Raw genomic sequence first — 21,634 nt, 5'->3', positions numbered from 1 at the left:
AGGCTGCGCTTTTTTTCACACGGGGCGGCTCTCCTTGTGGGGCGCACTCCTTGCGCGTGGGGCTCCCCTACGCGGAGGACACCCCCACGTGGCACGGCACTCCTTGCACGCATCAGCTCACCACAGATGAGGAAGCCCTGGGTTTGAACCCTAGACCTCCCATGTGGTCAGTCGATGCTCTATCCATTGGGCCAAGTCCACTTCCCCATCACTCAGTTTTGATTCCTCTTCTGTCACTCATCAAGGCCTGCTGTTTTTTTGTTCATTTGTTTGTTTTTCGGGGAGGTACCAGGGATTCAACCCAGGACCTGGTACATGGGAAGCAGGTGCTCAACCGCTGGGCTACGCCCACTCCCCAAGGCCTGGCGTGTCCCTGTTTCTGTGTCTGTCCCTCGCTCCCCCAAGGAAGGAGGCTCGGGCTCCGTCCCTGGCCCCAGAAAAGGGCCAAGTCCACGGCGTTGCCTCAGAACCAAGCAGGAGCGAGCGCGGGGGGGCTGGGCGACCCCACGGTCCTCTCAGGAAGAGGCCGGCGGGAACCCCCGAGAGCCGCAGGCCCGGCCCTCCGTCGGCTCTGGACGGAATGGGGGCACGTTCGGGGTAGAACTGGGCTCCTTGGGGGGGGGGGTTCCAGAGGTTTCCTGGAGGGCTGCCATGAGCCAGGGTCCAGCCCCCCCCCCACTGGGCCCCAGTGGTTGGGTCCTTTGTGAGGCGGGCTTGGTGGGGCAGGGGCCCCCGAGGCGCAGCGGTCAGAGGAGGTGGCGAGTCTCCGAGGAAAGAGCCCCTGGGAGCAGGGCCCCCCGCCATGGCGAGCGTGGTGGTGAAGACAATCTGGCAGTCCAAAGAGATCCACGAGGCTGGGGACCCCCCCGCGGGGGTCGAGAGCCGCTCCCCGCTGCTCCCTGAGGCCCCCGGGGGGGCCGTCAGCCCGGCCAAGGGGATCGCCAAGAAAAAGAAGGCCGTGTCGTTCCACGGGTGGGTTTGTCGCACCCTGTCGGGGATGGTCCTAGTGCCCAGCGCTGCCTCCAACAGAGCCCAAGTCCCACCGTGGGTGCCGGAGGAAGGGGGGGAGGGGCAGAGGAGGCACAGCAAGGGGGCGGGGAAAGGAAGAAGGAGAGGGCCAGGGGCAGAGAGCAAGAGGGCCGTGGGGATGGCAGCGGGGAAACAGGGGTGGGGAACGGAGGAGAAGAGAGGAGCTAGAGAAGGGAGAAGAAAGTGGGCAGCGGGAAAACGAAGGGAGAAGAAAGCGGGCAGCGGGGAAACGAAGGGAGAAGAAAGTGGGCAGCGGGGAAGGGAAGGGAGAAGAAAGAGGGCAGCAGGGAAGCGAAGGGAGAAGAAAGCAGGCAGCGGGGAAGCGAAGGGAGAAGAAAGTGGGCAGCGGGGAAGGGGAAAGAAGAAAGTGGGCAGCGGGGAAGGGAAGGGAGAAGAAAGCAGGCAGCGAGGCTGCAGTCGAGGGAAGCAGGTGGCGTGGAGGCAGGGAGGCAGGAGGGGCCGACTCCCGCGGGGGCTGAACCCCAGCCCTCTCCTCCCCAGGGTGGAGCCCCGGATGTCCCATGAGCCCATGCACTGGTGCCTGAACCTCAAGCGGTCCTCAGCCTGCACCAATGTGTCCCTGCTCAACCTGGCCGCCATGGAGCCCGCCGACTCCTCGGGGACCGACTCGACCACCGAAGACAGCGGCGGCCCCCCCGCGCTGCCTGGGCCCCCCGCCTCGCCCCCGCCGCCCTGGGCTCCAGACGACCCCGACATCACGGAAATCCTGGTGAGAGGCCCCGCCGGGAAGGCCCGCCCCGAGGCTGGAGAGGGCGCCCTTGCTTTGGCGGGAGAGGGTTCCGGCTGCCGTTTGAGGCCAGGGGGACCTGCCTCTCCCGCTTTTGCCGGCCGGCGACCAATCAGTTTCGTCCTGGGTGAGGGATCCCTGCTGCCTTGGAGTTGGGCTCTAGCTTTTTCAGTCACCCCCACATGTCCCACATGAGGCTGGAGACACAGCCCGGAATCCAGGTCCCTGCCTTGGGGTGCTCTGGGTCCCATGGGGGCGACAGACACAGCTTGGGTGACCAGATGCCCTAATGGAGGCGGCACTGGAGGTCTCAGACAAGGACCCCTCAAACCAGGTTGGGGGGGATCCAGGAAGACTTCCTGGAGGAGGTGGTGTTGGAACTGGGCTTTGACGGATGAATAGGAGTTCTCTGAGGGGAGTTACCTAAGGGGTCAGGGGGCAGAACAGGGAGGTGAGCAAGAGCTAGGGGAATTCAGGGGCTTCCTGGCTGGCACCCAGAGCACCTCAGCTTGGGGGCTGAATTACCTCCTGAGCTTCCCCCCGGACCCGAAGGGGGCTCTGAGTCAGTCAGAGGGGAGGCAGGCGTGGACGCAGAGACAAACGTGCGATAACTGCGATGGCGATGCTGAGGAGCAGTGTCAGTAGCGTAACTGGACACTTCCTGTTTTCCGGGAGCACCAGTTTCCTCATCTGTAAAACAGATTCATACGTTCGTTCTCGGAACAGAAATTTCTTGAATGTTATGAGGGGCGATTAACCCGCTGAAATATCTAGCCTAGGGACCGGCCCCGACAGGCACTGCATGAGGGCTTGCTGTATTAGTTCCTAGTTGTTGTTCGGCACTATTTGACAGATGACCACGCAGAGGCCAGAGAGGTTGAACTGCACACCAGAGGTCACGCCGCTCATGAGGGGTAGAAGGGGCTTAGGAGTCAGGCTGGGGGACGGGGGCAGCAGAGGTCACTGGGAGCCCTGAAGAGGGAGGTCCAGCCCCCTACGGTCAAGAAAGAACTTTCCGGAACAGGCAGTGCACAAACTGGACCTGGGAGATGAGAAAGGCATGCCCCAGGCAGGAGATGAGAAGGTGTGTTCCAGTTAGCGGGAACAGCGTGTGCAGATGGGCAGGGTTCAAAGGAGCACGGGGCGGGGGCGGCTGCGGCTGGCGTGTAACGTGGGGGGCTGAAGGAGTGGGAGGGCACAGGCTGCACGAGCTGAGAAGCGCAGGCATTCTCCCTGGGGCGCCGGGGAGCCAGTGTGGGTTCCTGAGCAGCTCCCGTCCCATTAGCTGAGCAGCTACTACATGCCAGGCCTGGGGCAACGTGCCTGACGGTGGGGGTCTCGTGCTCTTCTCTTGGAGGGTACCCAGTTGAAAGATGGCAACAACAATGACAGGCAGATGCCGTCTGCAGGATGACACTTGTGAGAAAAGCAGTCAGGACTAGCGGCAGAGCCGTTCAATACTGAAGCTAAAGTTCTCGCTTTCCCCTAAAAGACCTCGCCAGGGCCACCAGGGGAGGGGGGCATCTGGAGGGGAGAGGCTAGAGGCCTGACGGAGGCTGGGTGTGGGTGCGGGGTGGGAGCCCCAGGCCTGAGCCAGGACAAGGAGCAGGGGACACAGGGACGGCCGGGGGGCTCCTCCCAGCCAGGACAACGCTCCCTCCCTCCCGCTGCCCCCTCCCGGCATCAATCGGGCGCCGCTTGCTGGAGTCGCCTCCCACGAGATCTATTTCTGAGGCAAGGCCACCGGCGGATGAGCGTGATGTCTGAGAAAGGGCCCCAGGCGACCGGGATCAAAGCCTGGCTCAGCCGCGAGCTTGCAGAGCGCCGCCGAGAGCTTCGGCTTCCTCCTCCGTAAAGTGGACAAAGCAATGAGAGCCAAGAGCTGGGGGTGCATGCGGGCGGGGAGGAGGGGCAAGAGCGGACACCAGCCCTCGTCGCCCAGGCCCGGGGGACGCCTGCAGACAGAGACGGGCGGCAACCCAGAGGAGACGGACAGACAGACAGCCAGGGGCGTGGGGGAACGGGGACCAGAGGGAGGGGGACAGAGGCCAGAGGGAGGGGGACAGGGACCCCGAGGGAGGGGGACGGGGACCCAGAGGGAGGGGGACAGGGACCCAGAGGGAGGGGGACAGAGATGCAGAGGGAGGGGGACAGAGACCCAGAGGGAGGGGGACGGGGTCCCAGAGGGAGGGGGACGGGGACCCAGAGGGAGGGGACGGAGGGGGGGGAGGGACGGAGACCCAGAGAGAGGGGGACGGGGACCCAGAGGGAGTGGACGGAGACGGGGGGTGGGGGACGGAGACCCAGAGGGAGGGCGACTGGGACCCAGAGGGAGGGGGACGGGGACCCAGAGAGAGAGGGACGGGGACCCAGAGGGAGGGGACAGGAACCCAGGGGGAGGGGGATGGGGACCCAGAGGGAGGGGGATGGAGACCCAGAGAGGGGGAGACGGGGACCCAGAGGAGGGGGACAGGGACCCAGAGAGAGGGGGGCGGGGACCCAGGGAGGAGAGGAGGGTGTCGAGAAATCCGGAGAGTGGGATAAAGGCCCCTGGGCAGTGGAGACCCTGTTAGAGAGAGTGACGGTCCCAGAGAGGAGGGAGAGACTGGGGTGGGGGTGGGGGGCGAGGACGGGAAGCCGGGGTTTGGCTGGGGCCTCTGGCTCCCGTCTTGAGCTAGGCCATCTTTGTGAGATCGAAAGATGCAACTGAGGCCCAGGAAATTGCTTTTTGGGAGATCACACAAAGAATCAACGGCCAGGACCGGCAGGCGGGTCCTCTCACCCGCTGGGGGCTCGTCCTGCGTGTGCAGGTTTCCCCGAGGCTGCGTGGAGGGTCTGTGTCGCTGAGGCCCCTCCCCGGCAGACCCTGTCCCGGCGCCGCTTTGTGATGAGGCGGGCACTAACCGCTCTACTGGCATGTTGATTATATCTCCTTGTGACCCTTCCCCACTGCCATGTGAACAAGGGTTTCCGTTTTATGGGAAAAGAAACAGGCTCAGAGCAGGGAGTTGGACTGCCGAGAGCGGCACTGGGTGGTCCAGGAGCGATCCTCCCCGGGTGTTTTACCTTTCACTGCTCTGCCAAGGCTGGCGGGCTCGGGCGGAAGCACTCCCCAAGCCTGCGCTCAGTGAACTAGCCCTCCAGGGACCCCAGCCACTCTTTCCCTTTTTTTTTCAGAGTTTTGCCCAAAGTTCATTTCCGGGCTAGGCCATGTTCCTCCCCACAGCCCAGTAAAGGTACCTGTCACTCCTACCTCCATTTCACAGGAAGGAAACGGGGGCACAGAGAGGTGGCATCCCCTCACCAAGGTTGTCCAGTGGCAAGTGGGAGAACTAGTTGTTCACCCAGGACCCACTTCCTCACGTTTCTGGAACAGTTACTGTATTAGGCAGCCAAAAGGGTGCTGATGCAAAATACCAGAAATCTGTTGGCTTTTATAAAGGGTATTTATTCAGGGCAGAAGCTTACAGTTATCAGGCCATAAAGTACAAGGTGCTTCCCTCACCCAAGTCTGTTGCCACGTGTGGGAGCAAGATGGCTGCTGACGTTCAGCCTCCCTTTTCCCCGTAAGGCTCCGTGTCCCGGCTTCTCCCAATACCAGCTGTAGGCCATCGGGCTCTCTAGGCTCTGTGTCTCTCCCCGGGGCTCAGTTCTATTCGGGTTAGCTGCTCTGCTCCTCTGTGTGATTACTTCCCAGGCTCCAGCTCAAAACTCCAACTAGCTCTTCTGCCATGTTGTTTTTCCCTCAGTGGATGGGGACTCAACATCCTACTGGCGTGTCCCAGTAAAAGCCCTAATCATAATTTAATCACACCCAGAGGAAAAGACCAGTTTACAAACATCCAATATTTCTTTTTGGAATTCCTCGATAATATCAAGCTGCTAAAGGAAACCCAAGACCTTCTGCATCTTCAGTTTAGAAAGATCACTTTGTGTATTGGTTATCTACTGCCACGAAACAAATGACCCCCGAATTTAGCAGCTTAACACAGCAAACCTAGGGTGACGTAGCAGGGTGGTTCTGGGTCAGGGTCTCATGAGGTTGTAGTCAAGGTTTCAACCGGGGCTGCAGGCATCTCAAGGCCTGACGGGGGAGGAAGGTTGTGCATGGCCATTGGCTGGAGCCTCAGTTCCTGGCCACGTGGGCCTCTCCTCAGGGGTCTGCTTATGACATGGCAACTACTGTCACCCAGAGCAAGGAAAGCAAGCAGAAAGCTGCAGTGTCTGTTAGGAACTAGTGTCTTAAGTCACACATCATCATTTCTGCCTTATGTGATTTCCCCCCATCGTTGTTCAGAAATCCTTTCTCATTTCCTCTCTCCCCAAGCTTCCCATCCTTTACTGGCTTGGTTTCTAGCATCTACTTTCCTGCTGAAGAATCTGTCCAAGTAGCTGGTGTAAGTACAAGCCTCAGTAGAGTAAGTGGTATCAAAAGCAGGATCCTGTAGATACTTTTCACAATCTCCATCCAAATATTTTCAAGGATCTACTTATACTACTTCTTCATCAGTGGCATCAGACAGAGCTCTTGATTCCAACAGAACTTCCTCAATATCAAAGTTGTTATGTATATGCTTGGAAAACTAACAATTGTGGTACCTTTCCCAGTTATAAGTGAGACAGTGAGTTTCATCCATAAGCAAAATATCATAAACCTCATCTTCACTATGGAAAGGATGACTTGAAATTGGTTCATCCATTGGAAAAGAATATATGCTCTTGAAAGGATGGGAGAGTGCTTTTTCTGCTGTCAACTTATCCACAGGGCTCCACATTTTAAAGGACTGTTAAAGTATGTATGGACTTTGTTTGTTTGTTTGGTTTGTTGGTTTTTCAGGCAGCACCAGGGACTGAACCTGGGACCTCATATATGGGATGCAGGTGCACTCGCTCCCCTGGGTGTATTTTAAATTGCCATGTTTTGTTGGATTGTTGTTGATACCCTTTATCAGGATGAGAAATTTCCCTTCTATTCCTATTTTCTTGAGTGATTTTATCAGAAAGGGTGTTGGATTTGGCAAATATTTTTCTCCAACTTTTGAGATGTCATATGTTTTTTCCCCTTATTCTATTAATATGATGTATTATGCTGATTGATTTTCATATGTTGAACCAACCTTGCATTCCTGGGATAAACTCCAATTGGTCATGGTGTATACATCTTTTTATATGCTCCTCGATTTCGTTTGTTAGTATTTTTAAAAATGTATATTCATAAGGGAAATTGGTCTGTAATTTTGTTTTCTGGTGATGTATTGTTCTGGTTTTGGTATCCAAATAATCCAAATAATGGCCTCATAGGATGAGGTGGGAACTGTTCCCTCCTCTTCTTTTTTTTTTTTTTTTTTTGGAAGAGTTTGAGATGAATTGGTGTCAATTTTTGTTTAAATGATTGGTAGAATTCAACAGAAAGCTATCTGGTCTTAGGAATTCTTTATTGGAAGATTTTTATTGCTAACTAAATCTTTTTACTTGTTACTAGGTCTATACAGGTTTTCTATTTCTTTTTGAGTACATCTTGGTAGTTTATGCATTCATTCTAGGAATTTGTCCATTTCATCTAGGATATCTAATTTGGCATACAATTGTTTATTAGAATTCCCTAAAATCCTTTTAATTTCTGTAAAGCCAATAATAATGTTCTCTCTTCCATTCCAGATTTTAGCAACTTGAGTTTGTTCTCTTTCTTCCTTGGTCAATCTAGTTAAAATTTTGTCAATTTTGTTGATCTTTTCAAAGAAACAATTTTTAATTTTGTTCATTTTCTCTATTTTGTTTAATTCCACTCTCATCTTTATTATTTCCTTCCTTCTGCTTCCTTTGGACTTAGTTTGATATTTCTCTAGCTTAAAGTGGAAAATGAGGTTGTTGATTTTGGGATCTTTTTAAATGAAGGCATTTACAACTCAAATTTTTCCTTTGAGCGCTGCTTTTACTCCATCCCACAAGTTTTGGCATGTTACATTATTGTTTTCATTCACCTAAAAATATTTTCTTGTTTCCCTTGTGATTTATTCTTTGACCCATTGGTTCTTTAGGAGTGTGTCGTTAAATTTCTACATTATTGTGATATTTTCCAAATTTCCTTCTGTTCATAATTTGATTTAATTTCCCTCTGGTCAGAAAACATACTTTGTATGAATTCTGTTCTTTGAAATGATGTATTAAGACTAGTTTTGTGGTCTAACATATAGTCTATCCTGGAAAATGGTTCAAGTACACTTGAGAAGAATGTGTATTCTGCTGTTAGTGTAGTGTTCTATAGGTCTAGTTTATAGTACTGTTCAATCTTCTAATTTCTTGCTGATCTCCTGTCTAGTTCTATCCACTATTGAAAGCATGGTACTGAAGTCTTCAACTATTATTGTTGATGTTTTTAAATTTCTCCTTTCAATTCAGTCAGTTTTCGCTTCATGTGTTTTGGGGCTCTGTTGTTAGATGCATTCGTGTTTATAATTGTTATATCTGCTTGATGGATAGATCATTATATCATTATAAAATGCCCTTTTCATTCTCTAGTAACAATTTTTGTCTAAAGTCTATTTTGTCTAGTTAGTATTGCCATTCCAGCTCTCTTTTGGTTACCGTTAGCATGGAATATATTTTCTATTCTTTTACTTTCAACCCATTCTGTTTTGAATCTAAAGTTAGTCTCTTTTAGACAGCATTTGGTTCAGTAACTTTTTTCATTTAAAATGAGCTCATTAGGATGATTTCCCACTCATCTTAATTCAGGGTGCTTTTAGTGTTTCTCCTGACTAAAGGATCTCCTGTAAGCTTTGCTTTTCCTCCTGTAGAGGACAGTGGAGAAGTCAACACAGAAAACTACTGTTTGTGCATGGTTAAAGACTGTGTTATTTTATAGTTTTCTGGGCATTTCACATCCATGAAGTAGGCATTGGGACTCTGCACAGGTACTTCTTTATGTGTTTTCCTTCTCTTCTTCAGAAGGTTGAAGGAGATTCTTTGCTAGAGGCATATTCTCATTGGAATGTCATTTCTGCTGGAAAACTGGGTCATATGTGTTTCAATCAATCTGTTTATCTCTGCCTTTTATGTGGAGAGTTTAATCTGTTTACATTAATGTAATTACTGATACAGTAGGACTTCTGCCATTTTGCTATCTTTTAAATAAATGTCTTATGTCTTTTTTGTTCTTTAGTGCCTCCATTTCTGCCTCCTTTTGTGTTATACATGTTCTAGGATACCATCTTAATTCCCTTGTCATTTTACTACATATTTGTCAGTTTTCTAAATGTTGTCCTGTGGATTATAATTAATCTTACTGAGGAACCCTTGTGCAAGATGCATCGCTTCTCTCTTGCTTTTAAGATTCACTCTTAAAAAAAAAAAAGATAAGAAAGACAATTTTAAAAAAGAGATTCACTTTGTCTTGTCTTTTGATAGTTTGATTATGATGTGTCTAGGTGCACATCTCTTTGTATTTATCCTACTTGGAATTCTTTGGGCTTCTTGTATGTGTAGATTTATGTCTTCTATCAAATTAGGGGAGTTTTTGGTCATTTTTTTTAAGATTTATTTTTTATTTATTTCTCTCCCCTTACCCCCCCCCCCCCCAATTGTCTGCTGTTTGTGTCCATTCACTATGTGTTCCTCTGTGACTGCTTCTAGCCTTATCAGTGGCACCAAGAATCTGTGTTCTTTTTGTTGCGTCATCTTGCTGCATCAGCTCTCCATGTGTGCAGCACCATTCTTGGGCAGGCTGCACTTTCTTTTGCGCTGAGCGGCTTTCCTTACAGGGCACACTCCTTGCACATGGGGCTCCCCTACACAGGAGGCACTGCTGCATGGCACTGCACTCCTTGCGCACATCAGCACTGCCCATGGGCCAGCTCCACACGGGTCAAGGAGGCCCAGGGTTTGAACTATAGACCTCCCATGTGGTAGGCGGACGCCCTACCCATTGGGCCAAGTCCGCTTCCCAGTCATTATTTCTTTAATCATTTTTTTCTGCCCCTTTCTCTTTCACATCTCACTTGTCATTCTATTACGTGTATATATCACTATGCTTGGTGGTGTCCCACGGGTCTCTGGGGCTCTATTAATTTTTCTTCATTATTTTTTCTTTTTGTTCCTCAGGCTGGGTAATCTCAATTGACCATTCTTCAACTTTGCTCATTCTTTCTTCTTGCTGTTCTAATATGCTGCTGAGCCCTTCTAGTGAAATTTTCATTTGTTATTACATTTTTCAACTCCGTAATTTATGTTTGGTTTCTTATTATCATTTCTTTCTTTTTATTGGTATTCTTCATTTAGTGAGACCTCATTCTCATACTTTAGTTCTTTAGACATGGTTTCCATTAGTTCTTTGACCATATTTAAAATAGCTGATTTATTTTTTTTTAAGATTTACTTTTTATTTCTCTCCCCTTTCCCCCTCCCCCCATTGTCTGCGCTCTGTGTCCATTCGCTGTGTGTTAAAATAGCTGATTTAAAATCTTTGTTTAGTAAGTATGAGCTTCATCAGAAATTGTTTCTTTTGTGTTTTTTCCATTGTGTTAGCCATACTTTGTTTCTTTTCATCCCTCATAATTTTTTTATCAAAAAACACATTTTTTAAGTAGGTACCAGTGATTAAACCCAGGACCTTGTACATGGGAAGCAAGCACTCAACCATTAAGTTACATCTGCTCTTCAATGAGAGTTTCTTTTTTTCATTTGTTTGTTTTGTTTTTAGGAGGTACCAAGGATTGAATCGAGGACCTTGTACATGGGATGCAGGTACTCAACCACTTGAGCTACATTGCTCCCCCAAAACAACATTTTTCCTAAAAATTTTTATTTATTTATTTATTTTTAAAGATTTATTTATTTATTTCTCTCCTCTCCCACCCCCCAGTTGTCTGTTCTCTGTGTCCATTTGCTGTAAGTTCTTCTGTGACCGCTTCTGTCCTTATCAGTGGCACCGGGAATCTGTGTTTCTTTTTGTTGCGTCATCTTGTTGTGTCAGCTCTCTGTGTGTGCAGCGCCATTCTTGGGCAGGCTGCACTTTCTTTGGCGCTGGGTGGTTCTCCTTACAAGGTACACTCCTTGCGTGTGGGGCTCCTCTACTCGGGGGACACCCCTGCGTAGCACAGCACTCCATGCGCGCATCAGCACTGCACATGGGCCAGCTCCACACGGGTCAAGGAGGTCCAGGGTTTGAACCGCAGACCTCCCATGTGGTAGGCGGACGCCCTATCCATTGGGCCAAGTCTGCTTCCCAACATTTTTTTTTAAGATTTATTTTTTTATTTTATTTATCTGCCCGCCTCTCACAGCTTGCTTGCTATCTGCTCTCTGTGTCCATTTGCTGTGCGTTCTTCTGTGTCTGCTTGTCTCCCTTTGTTGCATCATCTTGCTGAGCCAGCTCTCCACAGGTGCCGGCCGTCAGCTCTCTGCAGGTGCGGGCCAGCCTGCCTTCACAAGGAGGCCCTGGGACGTGAACCCGGGGCCTCCCATATGGTAGACAGGAGCCCAATTGATTGAGCCACAGCTACTTCACCTTATTTATTTATTTTTAACATTTATTTTATGTCTCTCTCCCCAACCTCTCATTGTCTGCACTTGTTGTGTCTGTCTGTCTTTTTTCTTTCTTTATGAGTCACCGGGAACAGAACCCAGGACCTCTGATGTGGGAGGGAGGCACCTAATCACTTAAGCCACCTCCGTTTCCTGCTTCATTGTGTCTCTCATTATGTTTTCCTCTTGTGCCTCTTGTTGCGTCAGCTTGCCATACCTGCCCATCATGCCAGCTCACTGTCTTCTTTAGGAGACACCGAGAACCGAACCATGGACCCCCCATATGGTAGGTGGGAGCTCAATCGCTTGAGCCACATCTGCTTCCCCTGAAAACCACATTTTAAATATTATAATGTGGAAATTCTGGAAATTCATTCTTCCCCTCTCCCAAGGGTTAGCTGTTGTTGCTGCTTTTTGTAGTGACTTTTCTAATTCTGCAAAATTTCTCTTCTTTGTTGTGTGTAGCCACTGAACTCTCTGTTAGCTTAGTGTTCAGTTAATGATTGGACAGATTTCAATAAATGCCAGCAACCCAGAAAATCCCAGTCTTTTCTGAGAGCCTCTGTGTACACCTTCAAACTCAGTCAGTCAGTTTACAACTCTGCCTTAGCCTTCACTTCTTGCTTGTGCACTGTCACCCCGTTCTGCCAGAGGTGAGAGCTTAGGGTCTTCTTAGGTCTTTCCTGAGCATATGCACAGACCTATGTATTTGTGTCGTTTTCTAGATGCTCAGGACTTTGTTGGGAATTTTCAAAGCCCCTATGTATATCTCATTCCTCAGAATTCTTTTCTTTTAAGCTCCTTGGCTGATCTGTTTTTGCCCCAACTGTTACCATCATTTCAAGCGCTAACATTAAAATACTTGCCTGTGAACATTTTCAACAAATGAGCCCCTACCCTATGGGAGAGAGACTTTTTAGCACTGTGAGTTCTAAGTCAAGCGAAATAAAGACAAGGTCTTCTAGGGAACCGCCAGGCAGGTCAAATAAGACTGACTATTCTTTGGGAATAAAGCTTTGAAAGAACTCCAGCTTCATTCTGCTCCCTCTAATACAGAGAACATGTGCTGTTATTTTCCAAAGTTACTGCTGAGCTGGGGAGTGGAAGATGGAACTAAGATAAGTCAAAACCCACAAATCTTGCTCTTCTTACTGGAATTCAACCAGTTCTCTTGAATGAACACTGCTTGGATTTCTGCAAGCTTTTGGTTAATTTCCAAAGTTGTGAAAAAATTGATTCTGATAGTTTTGCCAGTTTTCTCATTGCTTTTATGGAAGGGTAAAATTTTGGAGGTCCTTACTCCATGATTCTCCTTACATCAACCTAATTCAATATCTCCTATCACATTTGTTCTCCAAAACAATCATGCAAGAAATGTTATTGTCCTCATCTTACAATGGAGGAAACTTTTTCCTCCTTCCCTTTGTGTATTAGTTAGTTCAGCAACTATGAATGAAATCCAAAATGACTGGTTTAAGGAAGACAGTTTTAGTCCTCACATAATAACCTCAACACGTACAGCAGCTCTACTCTTCAAATGCAGGCTCCTTTTTTCTAGTTCCTCAGCCATTTCTAGGCTGTTACTCTCACCTTCCAGAAATCAAAAAAGAGGAAAGGGAAGAGAATCATGCCTATTCCTTTCAAGCATATCCCAGTACACACATCTAACATATTTATATCCCATGGGCTGGAGCTAAAGCATATGGTCGTAACAGGCTGCAAGGGGGCTCTTTGGGTCTCCCTTTCAACTGTGAAATGGGAATGTAAGTTATATTTTTTAAAAGATTTATTTATTTATTTCTCTCCCCTTCCCCCCCGCCCCCCCCCCGCCCGGATCCCGGTTGTCTGTTCTCTGTGTCTATTTCCTGCGTCTTCTTTTGTCCGCTTCTGTTGTTGTCAGCTGCATGGGAATCTGTGTTTCTTTTTGTTGCATCATCTTGTTGTGTCATTTCTCCATGTGGGTGGCCCCATTCTTAGGCAGGCTGCACTTTCTTTCACGCTGGGCGACTCTCCTTACAGGGCGCACTCCTTGCGCGTGGAGCTCCCCTACGCGGGGGACACCCCTGCGTGGCAGGGCACTCCTTGCGCGCATCAGCACTGTGCATGGGCCAGATCCACACGGGTCAAGGAGGCCCGGGGTTTGAACCGCGGACCTCCCATGTGGTAGACGGATGCCCTAACCACTGGGCCAAGTCCGCTGCCCTGTAAGTTATATTAGTTAAGTGACAAGTTCGGCTGCTGTAACAAAGACACAAAATAGTATGGCTTAAACAAGATAGAAAATGTTATTTCTCACATGTAAAAGCCTCCAAAGATGGTTGGACTTGAGTTTGGCAGCTCCACTGAGTATGTTAGCAATTCAGGCTCCTTATCTTGTCGCATCTTCCATCTCATGGTCCAAGATGGCTGCTCTGGATTTAGACATCAACTTTGCCTTCCAGCCAGTGGGAAGAAAGGCATGGCTCGGTAGTGCCTACATCATATCTACTCACATTCTATTGGCCAAACCGTAATCGCATGGCCACACCTAGCTGCATGGGAACCTGGGAAATGTAGTCTTCGGCTGGGTAGTCGTTTGCCAGTCTAACCGGCAGGAGAGGGTAATGGCTCCTGGGGAACAAGTAGCCCTCTTGCCACACATAGCCCTTCTGAGCCACAAGGCATTTCATTATCACGTAAGCTGTGAAGACTGGAGACCACCTAATATGGGTTAAAACAAACTCTCTGGGTTTGAATTCTGGCAAGGCCTTCTTAACCTGCTGTGTACCTGGCAGTGCATAGGACTTCTCTCTGAGCCTCATTTGCCTCACCTACGAAATGGGCAGTTTTCCACCTCAGGAAGTACAGTTGTGAGTAATAGAAGGCGCAGGTCAGTGCTTGGCCTGGTGGATGGTGAGTGCTCATATCTGGAAGGCAGGTTATCTTTATAATTCTCCTGCGCATAACAAGAAAGAGCATATGTTTTAAGAATATTTGTCTCACTTATGTCTGTGGATTCCAAGGGCATTTATTTCAAATTTGGTTGTGACCATCTTTCTTTCCCGGCTTGTCTAAGCACCCTTCATTCTCCTCACCCTTTCCTGGATTCTCCTAATTTTTCTCCGTGCCCGCTGAGCAGAAATCGAGTCCACGCCCTTCCTTTTACGGAGCAGGAGCCCCCGGAATCAAGGCCCTTGCTCAAAGCCACTCCGCCGTTCCCAGGCAGAACCCAGGTGGAAACCCCGCCTCCTGGTTCTGGAATGTTCTTGGAGATCAGGGCTTGCCCCAGCCCACTCACTGACCCACCCATGTTCTGTTCTTCCCCAGAGCGGGGTCAACAGCGGATTGGTGCGCGCCAAAGACTCCATCACCAGCCTGAAGGAAAAGACCGCACGGGTCAACCAGCACGTGCAGACACTGCAGGTGTGAGGACCTGCCCCCCAACACCTCCCCTTCCGCCAGGGCCAAGTTCCCCTCCCAGAAGCCGCCACCAGCCCACTGCACCCAGAGCGCAGTTGGGGAGTTAGTCTCAGGAGGCCCAGCTCCTCTTTCCCATGGGGCGGCCCCATCTGGCCGGGCTAAGCCCTCCTCCCCTCCATGCTCCAGAGCGAGTGCTCAGTGCTGAGCGAGAATCTAGAGAGAAGGCGGCAAGAGGCAGAAGAGCTGGAGGGCTACTGCAGTCAGCTCAAGGTGGGCCTCTGGAGGGCAGGAGTGGGTAGCACGCCAGAGGTCTGGTAAAAAGGACCTTCTAAGGGGAGGAAGGAGAATGGCGAGGGGCGGACCAATAAGGAGAAGGTGGAACTTAGGCACCAAGCGGGTACGGGGGTGGAGGCTGTATGGAAAGAGTGAGACTTAAGGGCCGAGAGGCGGAACTGGAATGGGAAGGCAGGGCCCTCGCCCTGGTGTCCTGACCCAGGAGAACTGCCGGAAGGTGACCCGGTCAGTAGAAGATGCTGAAATCAAAACCAACGTCCTGAAGCAGAATTCTGCCCTGCTGGAGGTAAGGGGGCAGGGTGGGGGCGGGGGACCCCAAGGTTTGAGGGGAGAGGATCGCAGACGCAAGGGACTTGAGGAAGTCTTCAGGTGGGAGTCGCTTCCTGCCAGCACCACCACCCCCCGCGTTCAAAATCATATTTCAGCGCCACTAAGAGGGACCAGGTTAGGCTTCGAGTAGCCCTTGGCGATCCAGCAGCACACAGATGGGAAACTCCTTCCCCACTCGAGTGGGAACGCCCGTTTGCTCGCCTGCCCGCCCATTTTCCAACCAAGGGCGTTATTCCTGGGGGCGGGGGCGGCTGGAATTTGACAGCTTGGAGGATTGGAGCTGGGATGGATGGAGACCTCCAAAAGTAGGCTTTTTGGAGTTAAAGCGAGGTGGACTGTAACTAGACTTCAAATGGGACAGCAAGAGGAAGTCCATCTAGACTCCAAGAGTGACTTCTCAATATCTTGTCCACACGCTCTTTTACTTTCCAGTCTCGGGGATCCGTTGGGCAGATTTGGGGAGGAGGTGGTTGCAAGAGGCAGGGGGCAGGATGCAGTGACCCCTCCCTCCCAACCTCGTCCAGGAGAAGCTGCGCTACCTCCAGCAGCAACTTCAGGATGAGACACCGCGAAGGCAGGAGGCCGAGCTGCAGGAGCTGGAGCAGAAGCTGGAGGCCGGCCTCTCCCGGCATGGCCTCGGCACCGCCACTCTTCCCCAGGGCTGCTCAGGGCCCCCAGGGAGCCCCGACGAACCCCCACGGCCCCGCGGCCTGGCTCCCGGCGGCTGGGGAATGGGGCCCCGGGCAGGGGAGTGCCCCATGGTGAGCGAGCAGGAGCTGCAGAAGGTCTCCACCGGGCTGGAGGAGCTGAGGTGGGCGGGGCCAGGGGGAGCCTGGAGGCGCTGGGTGGGCGGGGCCTGGCCGGGGGCCTGGAGGCGCTGGGTGGGCGGGGCAGGGGCGGGCCTGGAGGCGCTGGGTGGGCGGGGCCGGGGCCCGGAGCGCTGGGTGGGCGGGGAAGGGGCGGGGCCCGGAGGCGCTGGGTGGGCGGGGCAAGGGGTGGGGCTGGAGGAGCCGCTAAGGGGGCGTTCTGGGGGTATGCCAAGATTCGAAGAACTGATCTTTGAGTATAGGGCAGGCTGGAGGGAACGGGCGGAAGTGAGGTGGGCGAGGCTGGAGAGGGCAGGTCCTGGGGGCGGCAAGTTTAACGGGACAAGGATGGGGGTGAGCGGCACCTTGGGGAGGCGGTGGCTGGGGGCGCCGCGGCGGGGCGGGGAGGAGGGCGGGGCCAGGCCCGCTGAACGGGGGCTAGCGGCGAGGCTCTGGAGGACGGGGCCGATCTCCAGAAACAAGCAGGACTCGGGAATTGGGGGCCGAGTGGGTCCGCGGCCATCGGGCGTGCCTGGGTGGGCGAGTCCCAACCTAGCCCTCCCTCCCTCCCTTCGCCCCCACAGGAGGGAGGTGTCCTCGCTGACCGCCAAGTGGCATCAGGAGGAGGGGGCGGTGCAGGAGGCCCTGCGGCTGCTCGGGGGCCTGGGCGGGAGGCTGGACGGCTTCCTGGGCCAGTGGGAGCGGGCGCAGCGCGAGCAGGCGCAGACGGCGCGGGGCCTGCAGGAGCTGCGGGGCCGGGCGGACGAGCTGTGCACCATGTAAGGCCGAGCCGGGTGCGCGGGAGGGTCGCGGGGCAGGGGGCGGCGGCAATTGGCCGGCGCCCGACCTTGAGATTGGCAGAGGGAATGGCCAATTGGAGAGCAGGGAGGGGCTTCCATACCGTATAAGGATCGGGGGCGGAGCCAAATAGGGAAGGGGTGTGTCCCAGTCCTTATTGGACGGGGCAGGGCCAGGCGGGAACAGGAAAGGCCAATTAGAGAAGAGGGAGGGGCGTTCCATACCTAGCGTCCGAGGGGCGGAGCCAGCTGGTGAAGGGGTGTGGCCTATTCCTTAAAAGGACAGGGGCGGGGCCAGACGGGAACAGGAAAAGCCAATTAGAGAGCGGGGAGGCGTGTCCAGACCTCAAAATTCAGAGGGCGGGGCCAAGCAGAGCAGAGGGAGAGGGGCATTGCTGGCAGAGGAGAGGGGTGGGCTGGCCTGGACGAGGCTGTGCAAGAGGCCGCAGCCCTGGGTCCTCTCATGCCTCAGGGTGGAGCGGTCAGCAGTGTCTGTGGCTTCTCTGAGGAACGAACTGGAGGGGCTGGGCCCTGTCAAACCCATTCTGGAGGAGCTGGGGCGGCAATTCCAGGGCTCTCGAAGAGGGTCTGACCTCTCCATGGGCCTGGATCGGTCTCCCCAAGGCTCCTGTGCCCGCTGTGCCAGGTAAGGGGGCGGGGCCTGGCTCCAGGTGCATTCTGGGACACCTCGAAGTTAGGGCATTGAAAGAGAAAGGGACCTTAGTGGGGTGAGGGGGAAGTGGTTCATTGTGGCACACAGGGAATCCTGATGCGTTGAAGGCCTGGTTCCTATCTTCCCTCCGCTCAGGGTGAAGGCAGTGTCCTGTGGAACTCTGGAAACACTTGATGTGTTTTATAGCACATGTATTCCAGTGCATTGTGGGAAGTTTGGACTGGGGTATCTGGTGTGAGTCAAGTTTTCCCAGTGCACTGTGGGAAAGGGGAAACCTTGGCATATAGTGAGAGTCAAGGGATACAAGACTTGGTCAATATAGGAAGAGGATTCCCAGTAGAACTTGGGATCAGGCCTAACTGGTATGGTGTGGGAAATGTGAGTCTGTGATGGCCTGGTGCCCTGTGGAACCAAACGATAGTCTAGGGTGGCCCTGGAGCACGGTGGGAAAGTTGCAGGGGTGCATTGTGGAAATGGCTTGGCAGGTGAGCCTGGGGCATCCTGGGAATGGAGTTGGCTCAAGACGTCTTTCACCTGCTCACACCCCCCTCCCTTCCCCAGCCAGGGACAGCAGTTGTCCACAGAGTCCCTGCAGCAGCTGTTGGAGCGAGCGCTGACTCCACTAGTGGACGAGGTGAAGCAGAGGGGCCTGCCTCCTGCCTGCCCCAGCTGCCAGAGGCTACACAAGAAGATTCTGGTACCAGGGACCTAGAGCCACCATGCCCCATTTTGCTTTCCTGTCAGGGCAAGGGGAGGGGTGCCCAGGGCACAAGGGCACTGCCAGGGTTTGGTGGGAAGGGAAGGACAGTGCTGTGGGCAGCAGGTGTTGGGGGAGGACTTAGCTCTCAAGCATCGTGGGGCCAACTGTTTGGTGGCTTGGGAGTCACGGTCCAGTCATTATGGGACCTCAGGTGAGGGACTGAGGCCCAAAGCATGATAGGACATAGAATCTGGTACCTCATGGGCTACAGACAGAGGCTGATTTAAAAGCATCATGGCACCCAGGCCTGACTCTCAGTAGACCTTAGAGAGGTGACGCATTATAAGAGATATAGGGGGTCAGACATGTGACCAGTGACTGCAGGGCAAAATAAACTAATGCGTTATGGGAAATGGAACCTCAGGCCTTCATGGGGAAAGTCCAATAGCTGATAGGACTTGAGGCCTGAAGTCTTGTTAAAAAAAAGAGATATCTGATGTATTATGGGATATTGACCTAATGCATGATGGGTTATGGGGCCTAGTGCATTGTGGGATACAGAACCAGAGCACTAAGGACAGAGATGCTCACATGATAAGATGTGGGGTCTTGTGAATTATGGGATGTCAAAGGTCATCACATTACAAAAAAAAAGGGCATCACGTGATGGGACACCGGGACACAAACACAAGTCACATGCGCCAAGGTTCATGGCCCCAGGGAAACATGACAGACCCAGGTTTAGTGCATGATGGGACATAGAAGGTCAGTGCATTGTGGGATACTGGGAGTCAGACATGTCAGTTCGTGACGGTTAGTGAGTTTGTAATAGACTTGATGGGCCTAGAAGGCCGGTCCAGAGGTGGCAGACAGCAGGACAAAGGTTCCATGCACAGTGGAATTTGGAAGGCCAAAGTGTGGTGAGAACAGGCCTGACGCAGGATGGGACACGGAACATTCTGGGGGAGGCACGCGGGCCCCTTGGGACCCTGGCCCTCTGCGATCCAGCTCCCCCTCCACCCCCAGCCCAGTCCAGCAAGCCCAGCCGCGCCCACACTCCTCTCCCCAGGAGCTGGAGCGCCAGGCCTTGGCCAAACACGTCAGGGCAGAGGCCCTGAGCTCCACCCTGCGGCTGGCCCAAGACGAAGCCCTGCGGGCCAAGAACCTGCTGCTGACGGACAAGATGAAGCCGGAGTGAGGAAGGAGGCTGAGGGCGTGGGAGGAGGGTGAGGTCTTCTGGAAAGGGCCTGAGTCACCCCCTCCTTCCAGCCCCGCACCCCGCCACCGAGCATCCTGGCCTGCGGCAACTTCCCACTTTCTGTCTTTGCAGGGAGAAGGTGGCCGCTCTGGATTATCTGCACTTGAAGATGTGCTCCCTCCATGATCAACTTAGCAACCTGCCACTTGAGGGGTCCACGGGGACAATGGGGGGAGGAAGCGGTGGGGGAACTCCCCCAAAACGTGGGGCACCAGCCCCTGAACAATAAATGGCCCCTCATGCTGGCATGAATTCTGTTTCCTTTTTGGCACCCAAAGATGACTAGCAGTGTCTTGTATGACCTGGTCTCTGAAGCCATATACTATCATTTCCCCTTTTTCTATTCATTAGAAATGAGCCACTTAATCCAGACCATGTGCAAGGGGAGTAGCAAAGAAACAGTGCATGTATTTTGGAGAGAATGTCAAGTCCTGGGCGTATTTTAAGCCACCACAATAATGCTATGAGTTGAAATATAACACAAGCTCTGGCCTTGTTTCCAAATCCTGTCTTCCATTTTATTCTTCTGCACTTCCTGCCCACCCTTACAAAAAGTTCACAAGCCTTTGAAGAAACTGGAATAGCTGATATTTTATCAAGGTTTACAAATTAAGTGCTTGATTTTTAATGTATTTTGATTTTCCAATTTTCTTAATTCAATACTTAAAGATGTGCCTTTTATTGGGTAATGTTAATTCACGAATGTAGTAATGTTATGTCATGATTGTAATAATGTTACATGATCACGGGGGCGGCATTCTCTAACACAAATGATGTGAAAGGAAAGTAGTTTTCATAAAACTTCTATAGCGGGGAAACGGACTTGGCCCAGTGGTTAGGGCGTCCGTCTACCACACGGGAGGTCCACGGTTCAAACCCCGGGCCTCCTTGACCCGTGTGGAGCTGGCCATGCACAGTGCTGATGCACGCAAGGAGTGCCCTGCCACGCAGCAGTGTCCGCCACGTAGGGGAGCCCCACGCGCAACGAGTGCACCCGTAAGGAGAGCCGCCCAGCGCGAAGAAAGTGCAGCCTGCCGAGGAATGGCGCCGCCCACACTTCCCGTGCCGCTGAAGACAGCGGAAGCGGACAAAGAAGGAAGCGGACAAAGAAACAAGACGCAGCAAATAGACACAGAACAGACAACCGGGGGAGGGGGGGAATTAAATAAATAAATCTTAAAATAAAAATAAAACTTCTATAGCTCTGATTGCCCAGTCCTACTTGCTTTTGATGTTGCTATGTCAAAGCAAGGACCCTTTCTTTTAAGGCTACTTTCGGAACTTGTCTTTGTATTTTCTCTAACTAAAAATGCAGTTCTGTCCATTTGGAGGCCAGAGTACCACATGTCACAGGCAGCCTTACATGTGTGCTTTGAGAAGGTTCGAAGACTATTAACAACAAAAAAGAAAGTCTGTGGGAACTTGGAATTCATTTTTTAATGTAACCCCCAAGATTTCCTCCAAGAAATAAATTGTTTTGTATTTTGTAACTTAAAAGCAGCTATTAGTACATTTCTGAGATATAGCAGGAGACCAAAACATGTTCGGAAAGAGAATAAATATATGAAGAGAGGGGAAAAAAAAAAATAACACAAGCTCAGAGAAGTTCACAAAATTTTGAATGACCACGAAGTGAGCATGCCCAAGATTTAGGAAATGAAACTTACCAGCACTCTGTGAATCCCCTCTCATGCCCCTTCCTAATTACTATATTTTCCCTCCAACCCAAAGGTAACCCTGTTCTTCTAACACCATTATGATAAGGTAAGAAAATATAAGGATTGGGAAGTGTTCTGGTTTGATTTGTGGGCCCCAAAAAAGTATGTTCTTAGAGTTAATCAATTCCTGTGGATAGGATATTTTGGAAGTAGAATCTTACCTTAAGAAGTGACCTACCTCCTTCAGGGTGGGTGTTAGTCTTACTCTTACTGGAGTCCTTTACACCTGGAGGACTAAAAAGCTGCAGAAAGAAAAAACCTCAGAAACACGAGAGGTCCCAGAGGCCGGAGGCTGAAATCAGTGGAGCACAGAGCGCCAAAAGAGGCCCCTGGAGGCCAGGCCTGAGCTGCAGCGAGAAG

At 51.8% G+C, this 21,634-nt stretch overlaps 1 protein-coding gene across 12 annotated transcripts; it reads left to right on the top strand.

Moving 5' to 3' along the window:
• The first annotated feature begins 729 nt into the window (after positions 1–729).
• Positions 730–19,808, top strand: TSKS (testis specific serine kinase substrate). 12 transcript variants are annotated; one of them, XM_058280634.1, is made up of 11 exons: positions 730–972; positions 1,531–1,759; positions 14,606–14,701; positions 14,885–14,968; positions 15,195–15,278; positions 15,847–16,133; positions 16,713–16,907; positions 17,398–17,571; positions 18,160–18,295; positions 19,368–19,492; positions 19,629–19,808. In XM_058280634.1, the coding sequence occupies exons 1-11, from the start codon at positions 803–805 to the stop codon at positions 19,783–19,785; spliced, it is 1,737 nt and encodes a 578-aa protein (XP_058136617.1). In that variant the 5' UTR covers positions 730–802; the 3' UTR covers positions 19,786–19,808. The 12 variants fall into 12 exon arrangements, with proteins under 12 accessions (XP_058136617.1, XP_058136621.1, XP_058136620.1 ...); XM_058280638.1 differs by having other exon boundaries at positions 19,368–19,524; XM_058280637.1 differs by having other exon boundaries at positions 19,325–19,492.
• The last annotated feature ends 1,826 nt before the right edge of the window (positions 19,809–21,634 follow it).

This window comes from Dasypus novemcinctus, chromosome 18, assembly GCF_030445035.2.
Source record: "Dasypus novemcinctus isolate mDasNov1 chromosome 18, mDasNov1.1.hap2, whole genome shotgun sequence".
Lineage (NCBI taxonomy): Eukaryota > Metazoa > Chordata > Mammalia > Cingulata > Dasypodidae > Dasypus > Dasypus novemcinctus.
The sequence above is the reverse complement of the archived record's forward strand: the minus strand, read 5'-3'. Positions and strand labels throughout refer to the sequence as shown.

Excerpts from the sequence above, each read along its gene's own strand:
- TSKS (XM_058280625.1), top strand. The coding sequence starts at position 803 with ATGGCGAGCGTGGTGGTGAAGACAATCTGGCAGTCCAAAGAGATCCAC. Across the intron at positions 1,045-1,530 it reads AACAGAGCCCAAGTCCCACC|GGTGGAGCCCCGGATGTCCC; the intron begins GTGGGTGCCGGA and ends TCTCCTCCCCAG. Across the intron at positions 15,279-15,846 it reads AGAATTCTGCCCTGCTGGAG|GAGAAGCTGCGCTACCTCCA; the intron begins GTAAGGGGGCAG and ends AACCTCGTCCAG.